Source organism: Canis lupus, chromosome 11 (assembly GCF_048164855.1).
Source record: "Canis lupus baileyi chromosome 11, mCanLup2.hap1, whole genome shotgun sequence".
Taxonomy (NCBI): domain Eukaryota; kingdom Metazoa; phylum Chordata; class Mammalia; order Carnivora; family Canidae; genus Canis; species Canis lupus.
This window is the reverse complement of record NC_132848.1, coordinates 71184615-71202544: the sequence shown is the minus strand read 5'-3', so window position 1 is coordinate 71202544 and position 17930 is coordinate 71184615. Positions and strand designations below refer to the sequence as shown.

The 17930-nt window shown below is 47.9% G+C and overlaps 1 protein-coding gene across 13 annotated transcripts in view; it reads left to right on the top strand.

Annotated features, from left to right (window-relative positions):
- The first annotated feature begins 1494 nt into the window (after window positions 1-1494).
- AAK1 (AP2 associated kinase 1) overlaps window positions 1495-17930 on the top strand; it is a 156225-nt gene continuing 139789 nt past the window's right edge. For all 13 annotated transcript variants that reach the window (XR_012003698.1, XR_012003697.1, XM_072768674.1 and 10 more), the window contains exons 1-2: window positions 1495-1633; window positions 1817-2297. Coding sequence is in view for 11 of the 13 variants with exons in the window: in XM_072768674.1 (XP_072624775.1) it covers window positions 2135-2297 (163 nt within the window). In the remaining 2 variants the exon portion in view is untranslated. The remainder of the gene's footprint in view (window positions 1634-1816; window positions 2298-17930) is intronic.

Sequence of the window (17930 nt, the reverse complement as noted above, 5' to 3'; positions counted from 1 at the left end):
CCAGACCTGCCGGCACCCCCAAACCTGCCGGTACCCCAGGACCTGCTGGCTCCCAGGACCTACCGGCATCACCAGATCTGCCGGCACCCCAGGACCTGCCGGCACCCCTGGACCTGCCTGTACCCCAGGACCTGCCAGCTCCTCAGGACATGTCAGTACCCCTGGACCTGCTCATTCCCCAGGACCTGACTGTACCCCAGAACCTACCCGGTACCCGGACCTGCCAGGACCCCCGTACTTGCCCTGCACCCCTGGACCTGCCGGCCCCCCAGGACCTGCCAGCACCCCCAGATCTGCCTGTACCCCCGGACCTGCCTGCTCCCCCGGACTTGCCGGCTCCTCAGGACATGCCGGTTCCCCAGGACCTGCCCTGCACCCCGGACCTGCCGGCTCCCCCCAGATCTGCCGGCTCCCTAGGACCTGCCCTGCACCTCAGGACCTGCCTGCACCCCCGGACCTCCCCTACACCCCAGGACCTCCCGGCTCCCTGAACCTGCCCTGCACCCGGGACCTGCCGGTACCGCAGGATCTGCCGGCTCCCCAGGAGCTGCCCTGCACCCAGGACCTGCCCTGCATCCCCGGACCTGCCTGCATCCCCGGACCTGCCTGCACCCCAGGGCTTGCCTCGCACCCCAGGACCTGCCTCGCACCCCAGGACCTGCCTTGCACCCCAGGACCTGCCCTGCACCCCCGTACCTGCGTGCACCCCAGGACCTGCCTGCCCTGCACACACCCCTTTAGTCGCCCGGAGTCCCGGAGCGAACACCGCCGGCTGCGCTTCTCCTCCGCGAGCGGGTCCCCGACAGCTCGGAGGCTGCGGGCCCGGGGGCTCGGCGGGTCGCGCGTGGCCTCGCCGCAGCCGCCCGCACGGCTCTCGCCCTGGCCCCCGCCGTCCACTCCGGGCCTGGCGCCGTCCGAGCCCCGCGGGGCCGCCGGGGGCTGAGCCGCCACGCCGCGTCCTCCAGGTGTCCGCCTCCATCCTCTCGGAAACAACAAGCCCCAGAATCCCTTGGGCGGGGAGGTCCCGCCGCGTAGGCGATGGCTCCCGAAGGGCGGAACACGCAGCGGCCTCCTCGGCCCCGGCAGCTCCTTGAGCGCATGTGTTTAAGCAGCCGAATCCCCGCTCGCGCAGCAGCCGCTGACACCGTCGGGCCTCGGAGGCCGCCGCGCCGCCTCGCTCGCCCCCGTCCAGGGGCATCCTGGGAGTTGTAGTCCAGCCGCGGCCTGGCGCCGAACTACGTGTCCCAGGGTGCCGCGCGGCCCGGGCCGTAAAAGTTCCCCTCCGACACGGCCCCCTCGCGGAGACGCCCCGCCGCCGCCCCCGCTGCGGGGTCTCCCTTCTCCCTCCTCGCGCGTCGCGGCAGAGCGGCGGCCGCGGGGCGGGGGGAGCGCGGGGCCGGGGCCGCGCCGCCCCGACAGGCACTTCCGGCGGCGAGTCACTTCCTGGTTGGGCGGCCGGCGGGGCGGGAGGGCGGGCGCGGGGGAGGGGCGGCGGGCCGGGCTCGGCGGGGCGCTCGGGGATCAGCTGGCGGCGACCGCGGCCCCGGCTCTCGCTGCAGCGCGCGGGCGGGCCCGGCGGCCGGGGCGATGCTGCGGGGCCGGTAGCGGGGCGCCAGCCGCCGAGCCGTCGCAGGTGGGTGCCGCGGGGATGCTGCCGCGCGGGGCGGGGGGGGCAGTGCCCCGGGGTCGGCGCTGCGGCGGGGGGGGGCGGGGGCCCGGGGCCCGGGGACGGCTCCTGCCCCGCGGGGACCCGCGGCCGGACCCGTGAGTGTGTCACCGACCCATCCGCGGTCGCCCTCTGCTTCTGTCATCACAGGCTTGAACTTACACGGATCGCTCCCCCGAGCAGGAGCAGGAGCAGGAGCAGGAGCAGCAGCAGGAGGAGGAGGAGGAGGAGGAGGAGGAGGAGGAGGGCACCGCGGCGCGATTGACACGCATATGCCTGCAGGCATCCTCCCTCGGCCCCCACCCCCACGGCCGGGTTCGGGTGGCTCCTCTCCGAGCTGAAATCCGAGAAGAAATCCTTGCATCTCGCTTGTTGGCTTTTTTTTTTTAAAAAAAAAAAAAAAAAAAAAAAAAGAAAAAGATCCAGAAACCCGTCGGTATTTTTGCTCCACTGCTTCCCATCCGCAAGATGAAGAAGTTTTTCGACTCCCGGCGAGAGCAGGGCGGCTCCGGCCTGGGCTCCGGCTCCAGCGGAGGCGGGGGCAGCACCTCGGGCCTGGGCAGCGGCTACATCGGGAGGGTCTTCGGCATCGGGCGGCAGCAGGTCACGGTGGACGAGGTGCTGGCGGAAGGTATGGCCCGACCCCTCCAGTGCGCCGGGAATCAGGATCTCGTGCTGATGCAGCAGGACTGCTTTCCAGTTGCCCGGTGTATGAATGGGCTTTGACCGGTTGACCCTCCTCCCTTTCTGCTCCCCCCCCTCCACCTCCACCTCCCTTTCCTTGCTCAGTGAACCCTTGTCCTTGAGAAATTTAAAACTGAGATTTGGAAGTGACAGTGTTCACGGGGAGGGGAGGGGGTGGAAGGAGGTTGCTGGAAATTGTTTACCTGCAGGGAGGAGGGAGGAGGGGGGGGCTTGTATTATCATTATTATTAATTAAAAAAAAAAAAAAAAAGCTGGCAAGCCAGTGCTTGTCGGCTTCACAGAATTAGGAGGATCGGGTGAGAATCAGGTACGTGTGAAAGTGCAAAGGCATCCAGTGTCGGGGGCTGGGCTTGCCGTCCTCCTCAAACTTGAAATTGTGATGCGAGGGCCCAAGGGTGCAGACGGAGTAGCTTTAAGAAGAGAGAGGGGTTTCTCGTTCTGCCCAACTTTCCCTCTCCCTCCGGCAGGCAGGCAAGCGTTGGAGGAAGACAAGGGTTTTCAGAGAACGGGAATGTGTTTTTCTTAAGAGCCAAGGCTCGCGCTCTCTCTCTCTCTCTCTCTCTCTCTCTCCTCTCTCGGTGGATTGGACTAGTTTTGTTTCCTGACCCCAACTGTAATCAGGTCCCCAGGATGTAGCCAAGATAACAGAAATTACACGAGATGGATGTGGTTATCTTGAAAACCAGTCTAACTAGGCCCCCTCTCCCTCCTGTTTTAGTTTTTTATTTTTATTTTTATTTTTTTAGCGAAAAGAATTACTGGAGAGTGGCACCTGATTTTTGTTGTTCCTCTGTCGGGGAAGATGTCATTTAGGTCTGCTGTGTAAATTCCCTCCAGGTGTGCTCATCTGTGTATATTTATGTATACATAAATATATGTATTTTACATCCCTCCTCCCCCAGGCTTTCTGGAGATCTTTGCGCGTATCTTTTGGTAACCTTAACCTCGACCTTCATAATTACGCCAGACTCCTACTTTTCACAGCCCGTTGCCTGCCTTGTGTGCTTTTATTTTTAATAAAAGTAGCAATTTCCTTGGCATGAGGCTATTCAAACTAATTGGATGGGGCTAACCTGCTTTAGGTTGTGTTGTTGGCTGAGAGGGGATGGAGGAAGGGGGAGGCCTCTGCTACTGCAACATGGTGGTCTGTGGGGGGACAATTTATTAGCTGGAGAAGGAGCCTTTTTGTGAGCTAAGGTCGAAGCAAAGGTCCTAACCTGGGCCTGGCAGATGCCTGTCACGGGTGAGTGTTGCAGGCTGGTGGGTTGGAGGAGGAGGAAGCTGTGTTTGGCTCTCAGCTTGTGCAAGTACTGGGTTCAACTTGGTCCCATTTTTCTGGGGTTAGGGTAGAAGCTTTTAGTTTAAAAACACTTAAAAAAAAAAAAAAAGATCTGACAATTCATGTCCTTGTGAAATTGTTGCTCTTTCCCATTCTCAGTACTGCTCTAGCTGGACTTAATCCGGGGCCTGAGTCACCGTCCCTCTGGATCTTTCCCTGTGGGCTTTGGTGCAGGATGGGAGATGCTTCTGTGCCCGCTGCCAGATCCGCACCCTTGAGTCTGATCTGTGTCTTTCATCCCTGTGCCAAAGCCCTTAACTGCAGTGGGTTGGAGAAATGGAGAAGAAGAGTGTGAGAGAGAAATCAGGAGGAATGAGGGGGCACGGAGCTCTTTCCTTCTCTTTGAATGGCCTCTGCTGACTTTGTAGCCCAGGAGCATTTTGTTCAGCTAGGATATTGTCTCATTGAAGTTGGTGCTACCCTAAGCGGTGCCTGTTCTCCGAGTCTAAATGGTGGGGAAGAGAAAAGACAAAATTGGTCTTTGTCATCCAGGCTGTCCTCCTCTTCCCTGGAATTCATCCCTGAGAATTGCACATCATGCATTATGATATTTTTAAGTGGAACTTAGGGCTTGCAGCTCTGCATTCATATTCACCCAGCAAGCAGTTATGGAGTATTTATGATGTGCCAGGCACAGTGCTAGGTCCTGGGGTATGACATCAAACTAGATGCTGTAGTTTACGAACTACGTTGAAAGATGGAAAACAACCAGCTCGAATAGAGTGATCTGTGCAATCTTGGAGATGAGCTTAGGGTGCCGTGGCCCCCAGTGTTTAGAGAGCCAGGAATCGCTTTCTGCAGGTAGTGGCTGACCAAAGAGTGAGTAGGGGCTCCCCAGGTGTGGAGACCGCGTGGACCAAGACTCAGAGCAGCAGGAGAGAGTCTTGTGTAATACTGGGTCTGGTGATATTGCCCTCTCTATCTATGTTCATTGACTATAAGCAAGTTTGAATATGTGGCTCTAAGAAGTATATAACTCTGTAGGAGCCGGTATACAAAGTATTTACGTAGCACCTACTAAGTGAAAAGGTACTACTGAATTCTGAGAGGGGTATAGCGTGATGTCTGCCTTTAAGGAGCTACCAGTGACTTTGGGAAGACAAGGCAAATATTCACACGTACAGGGTAGCATGGTTACCAGCACTGTCTGTCGAGTCGGGCAGGTCTAGGTTCGGATTCTGGATCTGTTTTTTACCAGCTGTGAAACCTTGGATAAGACATTTCAAATCTCTATTGAATCTGTTTCCCTATGGCAGTGGTTCTCAGCCTGTGGAGTCCTGCATCAGTAGCATCATTACGGAAGCTTTTAGAAATGCAAATTAGGCCTCACCCCATAAGCCAGGAGTGTGGGGCTTTAACAGATTTCTGGAGAGGTTGTGATGCAAGCTAAAGATCAAGAGCCCCTACCCTGTGGAGTGGTTGTGAAGATCAAGTGAGGCAACGCGTGTGAATTCTTTAACGTTTTTCAGGTGTTCAGTGAGTAGTAGCCATTATTTGCCAGCAACGTTACATCCTATATATATAGTTCAGAGGTGTTGGGGGGTTGTGAGGGTTAGTTTGGCTCCAACAATCTGCAGCAATCCTTTTCCCCCTTGTAGGTGAAGAGAGTCAGATACTTTTCTGCAGAAGCCTCACTGGCTCCTTGAAGGGCTAACAGATAGATGTTTTGGGTAATCATGTTCCTTCCTGCACCCTCTTCTCTTCGAGTCCCCAGGTGCAGACCTAACCAGGATTGCCCAGCCAGGATTGCCCAACGATGGTGAGAGTTATGCATCGAGCGCCCAGGGCAGTGGCCAGGCAGTTTGGGGAGGGTGGGTTTTAAACACAGACTCTCTTAGCATCACAGGTGGGAACCTGTCACCCCTGTTTCTCTAATCTGGGTATCAGTGTGTGCCCTATAGTGAGAAATGCGAAAGCACCAAGGAAGAGGTGCTGGAGTAGGACAGGAGAAGGCGTCCACAGCATCGGCGCTGCTCGCCTGCCTTCACTAGCTAGTCCACCGGGGCTTGTCTGGGGGAAGTGAAGGCTCTGTCGTCGCATGAGTTCAAAGGGACGTGGCTATCTCTAGGCTGGGTGCAGAGGAGGAGATGCCCTGATGACTTCCTCATCATGTCTGAGGTAATGGGCATATGAGGTCAAGGGAAGATTTGGTTTAAGCTTCCAGAATGAGTTCAATGGAAAAATTGGAGCGATGCTCGGAGGAGGACTGAAGAGCTGTGCTTTTGTTAAACACCCTTAGCTATATGAGGCCTCACATCTAAGCTTTAAACAATAAATATTGAACACCTGCTGTGTGCAAGACCACATTGCAGAACCGCGTCAGTTCTCTGTAAGGTGGACCACGTGCCCCTTCAGAGCAGTTTCCTTACTTACACTGAGTAATCCAGGTTTAGAGTTAACGAGAACTACTGAGTGACTTTCTATAGCAGTAAACTGGCAATTTCTCCTACCAACACCACAAGGTAGTGAGGTTGAAACACCTAAAACAAACAAGGATACACGTATGTGTACGTATGTGTACACACACGTAGCGTATGATTATGTTGCGTTGGTATCGTTATGACGTATGCATGTATCCATTTAGTATTTGTTAGGCCTTCTTTGTGGCAGGCACTGTGTTCGAGTCCAGAGCTACTAAGATGAGTAGGATGTGGGCCTGGCTCTTAAGGAGCTCATTGACCAACAAATGACCCCAAGATCAGTGTCCAGCACTTAGCATGGCCCTTGGCATATAGTAGATGATAAAAAGATGTTATGGTTATGAGGTGGTAAGGAGGGAGGGCCTGAGGGCAAGGATTTCTGGATGAAGTGTGGTTTGAACAGGAATGAAAATTGCCCAGCAGATGATCCAGATGAGAGTTACCCGAGGCCTTCCCAGCAGAAAGAGTAGGATACGCAAGGGTAGGGTGGTAGAGCCGTTTGATGAGCTCAGGGATACCGAGTAGTCTGGTGTTATCGTTTAGGTTAGTCTAAGTTTCCCTTCCAGAATCAAGGAAAGAAGGACATGGAATAATAGAAGGAAATTCTTTCACATTTGTTCCTTGGCTGTTCCCTGGCCGCTGGCTTTCTTCCGTGGCCCTCGGTCTTGGTCCTTCGAGTAAGTATTGAATAGCTGCCACCCGGGGTGCCCCGGTCCTGTGCTAACTGCGGGGCTAGGGAGGGGATAGTGTCTGGGGGAAGGGGAGCCGTCCTACAGGTTCAGTGAGAGGCGAGCGGCGTCAAGGAGAAGCAGGTGGGGAGTGGGATGACCCGTGTTACAGAAAGGAGTGGACGGGGCGGGGATGATGAGGATGTGTGACCCGAGCAGAAGGTATGTTGGAGAGAAAAGAAGGGGCGGTACCGTGATGGAGAACTTTAGTGCCAGGCGGGGAGGTTGGTTTTAAGCACCTGAGGTCTTCTCTGACGCAAACACTGATGTGATCCCTCCCACTTCAGCTGTCTTTGCCTGCTGGGAAGTCTGGTTTTTTAGTGGCAACTGCAGATTTTCAGGGGGTGGTTTGTGAATGGTGTCTTCTTCCTGGCTTCAGGCATGATGACGGTTATAGCTTTGCTAAATATAGCCAAATCTAGAATTCAGAAATGAAATCCAGAATAAGCATTTGCATGGTCAAAGCCTTTCCTTTGGTCTTTCTAACAAAGTCACACTCACTTAATGAGAGATGGTAACGAGCGACAGTTTCACGTGGGTTTTGAGTGGGAGGTTATGAGGGGAGGCGCACACTTGAACCTCAGTGGCTGAGACTGCACGTGGAGTACACAGGAGAAGCTCGGTCGCCGCTAGTCAGGTACACGTGAACTGTGACTGCACCGGCGCGGTCATTGCAGTGTTTGAAAGCTGACACGTCAGGAAGGGGCTCACACCAGCGGGTACCTTCGTTTTGTGCTTTGCAAAGGGTACGTGCTTTCTGAGCCTGCTTAGGGACGGTGACATCTGCATCCGAAAGAGCCAAACAGTGAGGCCCACGGAGATGGTCTTGTCTAGTGAAGTGGCATCTGGCCTGTGAGTAGCCAGGAGGGGCCTTCCGTCTGCTTTTCTGGAGCCAGCATTTCGGTGTGGGGGAAGGAGCGCCGCAGGTGTGCGCGGGGAGACCAGGGTTTGTTGGGCCATTCGATGCCGCGTCGGGGCGGTTACTGAGCGCTCCTACGTGCTGGACGTCAGCCAGCGACAAGGGAGACTCTGCCTTGAGGAGCTCACCCCGATAGAACTTCGGATACAGGAGTCCGTAGCTCCCGGTGTTGGAGGGGAGGGGCCGGGGAGGGAACGGCCGCGAGGCGGCGGTCAGTTCTGTGGGGTCAGGAGAAGTCAGGGAAAGCTAACGGAACGTGATGCTTGAGGTAGGTCTTCAAAAATAAGAACTTATTGCTGGATGGACAAGGTTGAGAGAACATTCTAGGCAGAGAGAATAACGTGGCCAAAGACAAAGAGCAGGAACGTGTACTGCCTGCTGGGAGCTTTATGTTTGAAACCGCGTTATCTGTGGGTGCAGGGCTGTCCTGTCCCGTGGGGCAGCCATGGCCACGCACGGCTGTTTAAGTTTAAATCATCTAAATCGGGGGCGCCTGGGTGGCTCAGTTGGTTAAGCGGCTGCCTTCGGCTCAGGTCATGACCCCAGGACTTGGATCCCCGAGTCCTGGGATCAGGCCCCACTTCCACCTCCCTGCTAGGCGGGGAGCCTGCTCTTCCCTCGCCCCGTCACTCCCCCTACTTGTATGCTCGCTCGCTCTCACTCTCTTTCTCCGTCAAATAAATAAATAACCTCTTTAAATTATCTAAATTAAAATGCAACCTTAATTCTACGGGTGTACTAACCACTTTTCAGTTGCTTAATAGCCACGTGTGGCTTGTGCCTACAGTTCTGGACAGCGCAGATAGAAAACATTTCACCATCACAGAAAGTTCTATTAGACCATGTTGGTTTAGAGCAATGGTTTCTACACTTTTTGGGTGGAGTAGCACTATCAGTTAAACATTTTAGGCCTTTTCCTGTAGGTGTGCTTGTTTATTTATACATTACCTGCACGTCCTGCTATCGTTACTTAATACCCGCAGGCACAGTGTGCACCGACCTGAGGTTCATCATATGTGATGGTAGACGCAAATCTGTATTTTAAGTTATCTGGGTAGGTTTTGGTGAGTTTCTTGTCATCTTAGATTGTAATTATTTCTGCATTGTAATGTGACTGATGAAAAGGACACCAGGAATAGAAAGTGAAGCACTATTTTTCTGTTGTTCATATACGCTTATGTTGTCTTTAATCCAAGGTATCTTTGCAAGAAGTTTTTGAAGCCCCTTGTTTGCTTTATGAGGGTTAATTCATTTAAAACAAATGTGATCAGTAAATCCACTTAACCGAGCACATGAACTGGAGTACATCTCAGTCCCCGTCAGCCCGTGCTAGGGAGCTTCCAGTCTTTCCTCATTATTCCATCAGATTCAGGTGAGACACGGGCCTGACATGGAACCTGGATGGGAGCGCTAGTGTTGGGCCATCTAATAAATGTTGATAAAGATAAAATCTCAGTTCTTAAGAGGGATATTAATATAAGCAGAGAGTTTCATATATGTACTTTTCTACCCCAGGGGATTGTTCTGTGTACCTCTGCTTGGAGACCACTGGTCTAGAGCAGTGGTTCTCAGCCAGGAACAGTTATCCCCCAGGTGACATTTAGTAAGGTCTGGAGACGCATTTGATTGTTACAAGGTGGGAGGTAGTGCTGGCATCTAGGGGGCAGAGGCCAGGGATTCCGCTAAACATCCTCCAGTGTACCCAGTAGCCCTCCCTTTCCACCGCAACACAGAATTATCCAGTCCAAAATGTCAGTAGTGCCAAGGTGGCACACCGTGACGTGTTGACCATTGTGAGGGAAGAGAGAGGAGTCAGGCATGGCGCAGAGCGTCTAATCTGATTTTAGGCAAATCACTTAATTTTTAAATTCGTTTTCTCAGCATCAGTAAGCCAATCTTTCTTAACCTGTTATGGCTAAACATCTTTATGTATCATTTTCCATATGAGATGGCTGCTTCAGAAATAAACCAGTGAACTAAAGGAGATCGAATGGTAAGTCTTTGTAGGCTCTGGCTGAGGGAGTTGTAGCTGTACACCACCCCTGGCTGACTGTGGATCATCAACGTTAGACAGTTCTCCCTGTATTCTCATCGCTCACATCTGGGCAACCCCAAAGTATTGTGAAGCATTTTCTCACCTGAGGGGCTTACAGGGAGGTTCAGTTGAGAAGGGTTATTAAAAATCAGAAAGTTGGGAGCAGCCGTTTGGCTCAGCGGTTTAGCGCCGCCTTCAGTCCAGGGTGCGATCCTGGAGACCTGGGGTCCAGTCCCATATCGGGCTTCCTGCATGGAGCCTGCTTCTCCCTCTGCTTGTGTCTCTGCCTCTCTCTCTGTGTGTGTGTGTCTCTCATGGATAAATAAATAAAATCTTAAAAAAAAAAAACACGTTGTGAGAGAAGATGCTGATAAGGCTCTGTACAGAGAAGAATTTTCAGGAGGAGTCTAGCACTTGCAGTTAGGGATATTGGGTTCAAGTTCTTTGACTTCTATTTACCAGTGTGGCCTCGGGGAAGTCATTTAGCCAACGTGAGCTAGTGGTTCCACATTTCTAACAAATGTCCTTCCTGCCTCTGTAGAGATGTCATGCTCACAAAAAGAGAGGGTGTAGGTATAATGTAGAGTGCAGAAGACACAGCCACGTCAGCGGGGAGTTGCAAGGTTTACTGAGCATCTTACGGTATTTTCAGCTCTAGGATGCTGTGGCATACAGAGAAATAATGGAAGATTTGCCTTCTGCCCTTCTTGTTGATATAATTTGAGCAATACACATGGAACAAAAGTACACACCACAGGGCGTGTGGTGTAGTCTTGAAATTCTGGAGGTGTTGAGGAGAGGGAGATCAGTGAGGACTGAAATGGTTAGGAAAGGTTTTGTGAAGGTGGATTGCTCTTAACTGAGTCTTCTCTGGAACCCCTCCTTCAAGTAACCTTGTTTTAGGGAACACGTCTAGTTCTGCACGTTTGCATATGTTATATTCTTAGTAAAGTTGAAGTAAGTATTGCAACATTTTTGGTTTCTCTTGAGGAACGAAATTGCCTACATAAATAAATCATATGTTCTGTGCGTACACCCAAAGTAAAAAAGCCTTTTCATTCCATGTGATTTCAAATCACTCAGCAGTCCTGGCCGCAGTATTTTGTGCCTCCCCCCTCCCCCCCGGTATCTTTAGTATTACTAGTCTGCTATTTTTATTTTTAGTGTATTATGTATACTTTAAACAATCTCAGTTCTTCTTTTGAGTTATGGAGAATTGTTAGGAAAGAGGAGTCCTTCATAATTATGAGTGAGACTTCCACGTTGGCAGAGGGCAAATTCCTCGAGTTGGAACAAAGTTGAAAGAGTGAAAATCTGGAGTTTTCATTTGGGGCCTGCTGTGAGTGAATCAACCTGAACTGGTCAGTTTTCTCCTTGGGCTCTGAGTTAACCTTGGCAGACAGTGGATGGCAATGCCAACTGAAGCTTTGTTATTCATGATTTCTGAAGAGCCGAGAGATAATTGGATGAAAGATTTTATGGCATTCCTGTATTATTATCATAGAAGGCCAAGCATAGCACTGATGTTAGATTATCATTTGTAATTATAATGATCTTAAATAATGATGCCTTTCATCTAGGACTTGAATCCTGGAGAAAGCAATATAATGCCATGTAATTTTGTTTGCTGCCTGTTTTTGAGGATGCTTACAGCTATTGTACTGGGACCTTTAGGGTGAGAGAGATTATTGTCCCTCTGGTACTGAGCATGAATTTGAGAACAAAATGGAGACTTTATTACCCTTTGGGAAGAAGAAAAAAGAAGACGACTCTGGCCTCATCAGTTTGGGCCCTTCATGGAAGATTGGGGCTTGAGCAACATTTACAGAGGTGGCAAGTGTCCTGCTAGCTCCCTCCACTCCTCATTTCCCCTGGTGAGTGAATCTTGTTCGCTCGGGAAGGAGTATCTTACCGGTTTGTTAAATTTGTTTGATTTCCCCTTGCCTAGCCCTGTTCCTCAGACCTTTGTCCTCTACTGTTTTTAGAAGCCTGGGCATTTCGGTGCTGGGATTAGGCAGTGTTGGGAGGAATAATTCCGTCTGAACTTTGGGCTGTGAAACAACCTTGGTTTGGCCAGAAGGGGTAACTCAGTAATGATTGGGGGAAGCCTGCTATCCGTACTGTCTTTCCTCCCCTGGCCCTGGAATAATGGAAGCCCTGCAGTGTTCTCCTTAGGAGAAGACTTGTAAGGTTGGCCGATGTGCGGTGATTTAAAAGCATCGGAATTGGAGGTAGGCAACCCTTGGCCTGAATCCTGGACCTGTCCCTGTGATGTTGGGCAACAAAGATCCCGGCTTCTCATATGTAAAATGCAGCTAATACTGTGGGTGGTTGTAAGGATTAGATGAAATTATGCAAAGTGCTTAGCATAGTGCCTCGCATGTAGTTAGCAGTCTGTAAATGGTAACGCTTAGTATTCGAGTGCATGAATTTTGTTTTTCTCGGGCAGTATTTGTTTTGCTGTGTGTATAACCCATGAAGTTAGTTAGAGTCCTGGAGAGAGAGGTGTGTGTGTATTTATATATGTATCTCTATATAACTAATGTTAGTTTAATTTTATATATATATGTAACTGTCAATCTCAAAAGTAGAAATATGAGTAATAAGTATCTTAACTATGTGAAGGAACACAGACTATTTAAATGAATGCTATACTCTGAAGATAGATGGACAGATTTAGATAAGGTTAAGGAGATGAGAATCTCAGATAATTACTGTGGTTTGAGGTGTTTTTTTTTTTTCCTGCTTGAAAGCCACCTGTGTGCTGGAAAATCTCCCTCACCTGTCATGTTGCTATTAGTATGAAGGGCCTCTCTGCCCCTGAGAAACATGTGATCCTCGCTGCCTATCCAGCTTCAGATTCTTGTGCTCTGACACAATCAGGCCTGTGCCCTCCTCATCTTCCCTTGTACCGTGGATTTAGTTCTTTCCAGTGCTCCCTTTATCTGGGATCCTCTCCCTTGCCCACCTACCTTCATCCCATCTAACCTGCATACTTAGAACAGTTGATCCATCTTTCCTTCCGTCCTGTAGTTGCTTGTCATTATTGCTGCCTTTGTTGCCCGGCCGTAATCTCAAGGTTTTGTTTTGCTATTTATCTATTTCATTTGTATCTACTTTCTAGTGTTAGATAATTCTTAAGAGGCAGGGTGTAAACCTTAGGTTTATTTTGTATCCAATTTAGGACTCTTATGTTTGAACAATGCAACTGTGGGTCCTGGAGAATAAATTAACTGAAGAATAATACAGTAAATCAATGCTAATTCAAATTTACTGGGTAGGCACTACAGACCAGACAAATGTGAGATACATAGACCTCCCTATGCCTATTCCAATAATATAATAGATCTGTTTGGGACCTTATTACAATGATAAGAGCTCTCAAATCTTGTAGGTTTTTGGTAAAGGTGAAAAATAATAAAATTCAAAGCAAAGTAGAACACCTTCTAGAAAGTCATGTAAATCTCTTTATTGATCAAATTCAATTATAGATACCTAATTCTTTCAATCTCAAAAGTAGAGATATAAAATATAAGTATCTTAACTATGTAAAGGAACCCTAAAATTATTTCAGTCTATATTGTAAAGATGGAGAAGATTAAGTGAAGTATCAAACCTCAGAAGTAACTGGAATTTGTCTTTAAGGGAGGCATGCATTAATTTTCTAGCTCATGGTAGATGTTGGCCTCGTTAAATTAGGATAGTGATTCTCAACTTATATTTAGGATTGTGAGCATGGGAACAAAGAACAGATAGGAAACAAATATATAATTTGGAAGGGCACAGACTAACCCCAGGTCCAGCTAGGAAAGGAAGGACCTCAAAGAAAATGAGGAGTGTTGATATACCTTCTTAAGAAGTATTTTGTAGCCTTAAGAGACGGGGGGAAGGGAGACAGGAGACTTTTATGTTTATCAAAGGGAATGTGATTTTGTTTTTAAAATATTTTATTTATTTATCTTGGAGAGAAAGAGAGAGAGAGAGAGACACACACAGCACATGAGGTAGGGTCCAAAGGAGAGGGAGAAAGAGAATCCCAAGCCTACAATGGCTCGATTGCAGGACCCTGAGATCATGACCTGAGCCGAAACCAAGAGTCAGGTGTTTAACTGACTGTGCTACCCAGGTGCCCCGAAAATACAGTTTTTAAAAGGTTCATGAGTATGGCACTAGCTGCTCAGTTATAAATTGAGTCTAGAGTGGTGATATCTAAAATTGATTGCTGATGTAGCTCTTAGAACATAGATAGGCCCTTACTTCCCCCTGTTCTTGCTATTTTCAGAGAGAAGCAGTGAAAAGGAGGATTTTTAGTAAATCTTGCCCAGTGTTTTGCCCTGTGAGTTCCATGACCTTGTTGCAAGATCAGCTCTGGAGCGCCTGGGTGGCTCAGCGGTTGAGTGTCTGCCTTCAGCCCAGGGCGTGATCCCGGGATCCAAGATCGAGTCCCACATCAGGCTCCCTGCACGGAGCCTGCTTCTCCTTCTGCCTATGTCTCTGCCTCTCTCTCTGTCTCTCATAAATAAATAAAAAATCTTTAAAAAAGAAAAAAAGAAAGATCAGATCTTGGTGGCTCCCTGACCAATGATGAGAATTCACTTGAAAAAAGTTACTTTGGAATAATGTAGACTGTCTCAGAAAATGTAGTACTTCTTTCTCTTTTAAAAACAGAGTTTTAGACTCTTAGTATGTTATGTTAATAATATAAAATGGCTCATTTAAGTGGCTCACCTAGCAGTTTTGAAGTATTTTAGGGTGATATGATAGGCTAACGTCTGAGTCTATATATTCAAGTTCTTGTTCGAGGTTTAGCTCGTAATGAACAAGGTGAGGGAAGCGGATCCTGTGTTCTCCTCAGTGATCTGGGACGCGTGACTTCCCTTCTGTGAGCGTGTTTTTTTCTTATATAAATATGGAGATCATTGGGGGTCCCAAAGATATCTTCTCCTGGAAGACATATTTAAGTTTGTGTAGTTTGTGTTGAGGCCATTTGAGAGGGACAGTGGCATGGAGTTGGTCAGATTGAAGTGTTAGACTTGTGTGGCTGTGACTAAACAACATTCCTGAGATGGGTTGTTAACCTTGGCTGATGTATGAGCCATACTGGGAAGTGTCATTCTTAGGGGAGGCAAAAGATTGCATTCCTTTTCTGTTTACCTGCTTCCATATCCCTATTTTATTTTAAAAAGATTTTATTTATTTATTCATCAGAGACAGAGAGAGAGAGAGGCAGAGACACAAGCAGAGGGAGAAGCAGGCTCCCTGGGGGGAGTCCAATGCAGGACTCGATCACGGGGTCACAGGGTCACGGCCTGAGCCGAAGGCAGATGCTAAACCTCTGAGCCACCAAGGTGTCCCTCTGTATCTCTCCTTTAAACTAGAAAAATCTGTGTTCAGAATTCGATGTTGGAGGAGAGAGGAAGCTAGGATGAAGCTTGGGCTTCTGGCGTGACTAGGTTGGTAATGGTGTCAACAAAATGAAGAAGGAAAAGTGTATGAGGGAAAGAGAATGACTTTAGTTTGGGATTCCTTAGCAGGAAGCACCAACGAAAATCCAAGTGTGAATATGGTTTAGGACATTGGGGAATAGGACTGGCCTGCATTTTAGAGAAAAGTTTGGTGAGAGTTGTCCCATAACCATATGATATTAATGAAAAGTGAAATGGAATGAGCCCTCAGAAGGAGACTGGGAGAGAGAAGGGGGCTATGGATACGTGGAGGAAGAGGTGCACACCAAACTCCCGCACTCTGACCTGCAAACCCCTGTGTGCTCCTTATCTTTATCTCTTTTGAGCATTTAACATTGTTTCCTCTTTGGTATCTTAGGCTTGGTTGGTCCTTTTGCCTGGAATGTTTGTTCTTTTTTTTTTTTTTTTTTTTTTAAGATAGGAAGAAATGAAGGGCGGAGGGGAAAAAAGAAAAGATAAGAAACACAAAAGGAAGGAATGAAATAAGGAAAGTGAAAGAGGGAAGGAGGGAAGGTAGATACACAGAAAAATATATTAAAATCTATTTTTAAAACTAAGTAATTTTTTATTGAAGTATAATTAACATACAGTGTTATATTATTATTTTATAAATTTATTTTTTTATTGGTGTTCAATTTGCTAACATATAGAATAACACCCATCATCCCATCAAGTGCCCCCCAGGGCCCGTCACCCAGTCACCCCCACCCCATACAGTGTTATATTAGTTTCAGGTGTACAACATAGTGATTCAGCAATTCTGTACGTTACACAGTGCTCATCACTAAGCGTAGGCACCATCTGTCACCCAACGACATTATGACGATATTATTGACTATATTTCCTATGCTGTACTTCTCATCTTTGTGATTTATTTATTTTATGACTAGAGGTTTGTGCCTTTTGATCTTCTTTATTTTACCCCCTGCCCCACCTCCCTTCTGGCAGCCACCAGCTTGCACTCTGTATTTAAGAATCTGTTTTTTTGTTTGTTTCTTTGTTCATTTGTTTTGTTTTTTTAGATTCCCCAGATAAGTGAAATCATGTGGCATTTGACTTTGTCTGACTTATTTAACTTAGCATAATACCCTCTAGGTCCATCCACATTGTTGCAAATGGCAAGATCTCATTTTTTTCTACAGAGTAATATTACATTTTATACATATATTACATCTTCTTTATCCGTTCTATGTGTTGATGGACACTTGTGTTGTTTCCATATCTTTGCTATTGTAAATGTTGCAGTAAACATAGGGAGGCATGTATCTTTTTGAATTAGTATTTTTGTTTTCTTTTAATAAGTACCCAGTAGTGGAATTACTTGATCATACGGTATTTCTTTTTTCAATTTTTTTGAGGAATCTCTGTTCTGTTTTCCACAGTGGCTGCATCAACTTATATTCCTACCAGTAGTCAACAAAGGTATCTTTTATTCCGTATCCTCACCAGCATTTGTTCTTTCTTGTTTTTTTGATCCTAGCCATTCTGACAGGTAGAAGGTGATATCTCATTATGGTTCTGATTTGCATTTTCCTGATGATTAGTGATGTTGAGCATCTTTTTTTTTTTTTTTTTTTTTTTTTTAAGCATCCTTTCATGTATTTCTGGCCATCTGTATTTCGTCTATGGAAAAATGTCTTTTCCAGTCCTCTGCCCATTTTTCACTTGGATTATTGGGGGTTTTTTTTTGGTCTCGAGTTACATAAGATCTTTATATATGTTGGATATTAACTCTTTAGCAGTTATATAATTTGCAAATATCTTCTCTCATTTAGTATGTTGTCTCTTTGTTTTGTATAAAACAAAAGCTTTTTATTTTGGTGTAGTCCCTAATAGTTTATTTTTGCTTATGTTTCTTTTGCCTAAGGAGATCCATCTAGAAAAAATATTGCTGTAACTGACGTCAAAGAAATTACTGCCCGTGTTTTCTTCTAGGAGTTTTATGGTTTCAGATCTCATATTTAGGTCTTTAGTGCCTTTCTGGTCTTTCCATGGCTGACTACTCCTTCTTTTTTTTTTTAATATTTTATTTATTTGTTTATTAGAGAGAGAGAGAGAGAAAGCACGTGTGTGCATACACGAGCTGGGGGGAGGGAGAGGGAGAAACAGACTGTCTGCTGAGCAGGGAGCCCGATACAAGGACCCTGGGATTCTGACCTGAGCAGAAGGCAGATGCTTAACCAGCTGAGCCCCCCGGGCGCCCCTGGCTGACTTCTTGCCATTCAGACCTCATTTAAATCTTACATCAGAGAGAGCTTCCTTCACCATCCAATATAAGGAACTTACCGTGTTTTGTTTTGCCATGTAGGCTGTATCAACTGATTCTTGCTTGTTGTTTATCTCCCTCTACAAGAATATCACGTTCATGAAAGCAGAGACCTTGACTGACTTGTTCATCATATATCCCCAGCGCCCAGTGTAGCACCTGACCTATCTGAGGAGCTCAGTGAAAACTAGTTGAAGGAAGACATGAGCAGATGAAGGAGGCAGAATGATTGGAGATATAGATGTAGAACCAGGAGAGATTAAGCGATGGAAATGAATACTAAGTAGATTTAAAAGGAGGGGAGTATGGATGCTTTGGTTGGGGTGTTAGAGATCAGAAAGGTCATGATAAGGATGGAAGAGTGTTTATTGGGCTTGGAAATATGAA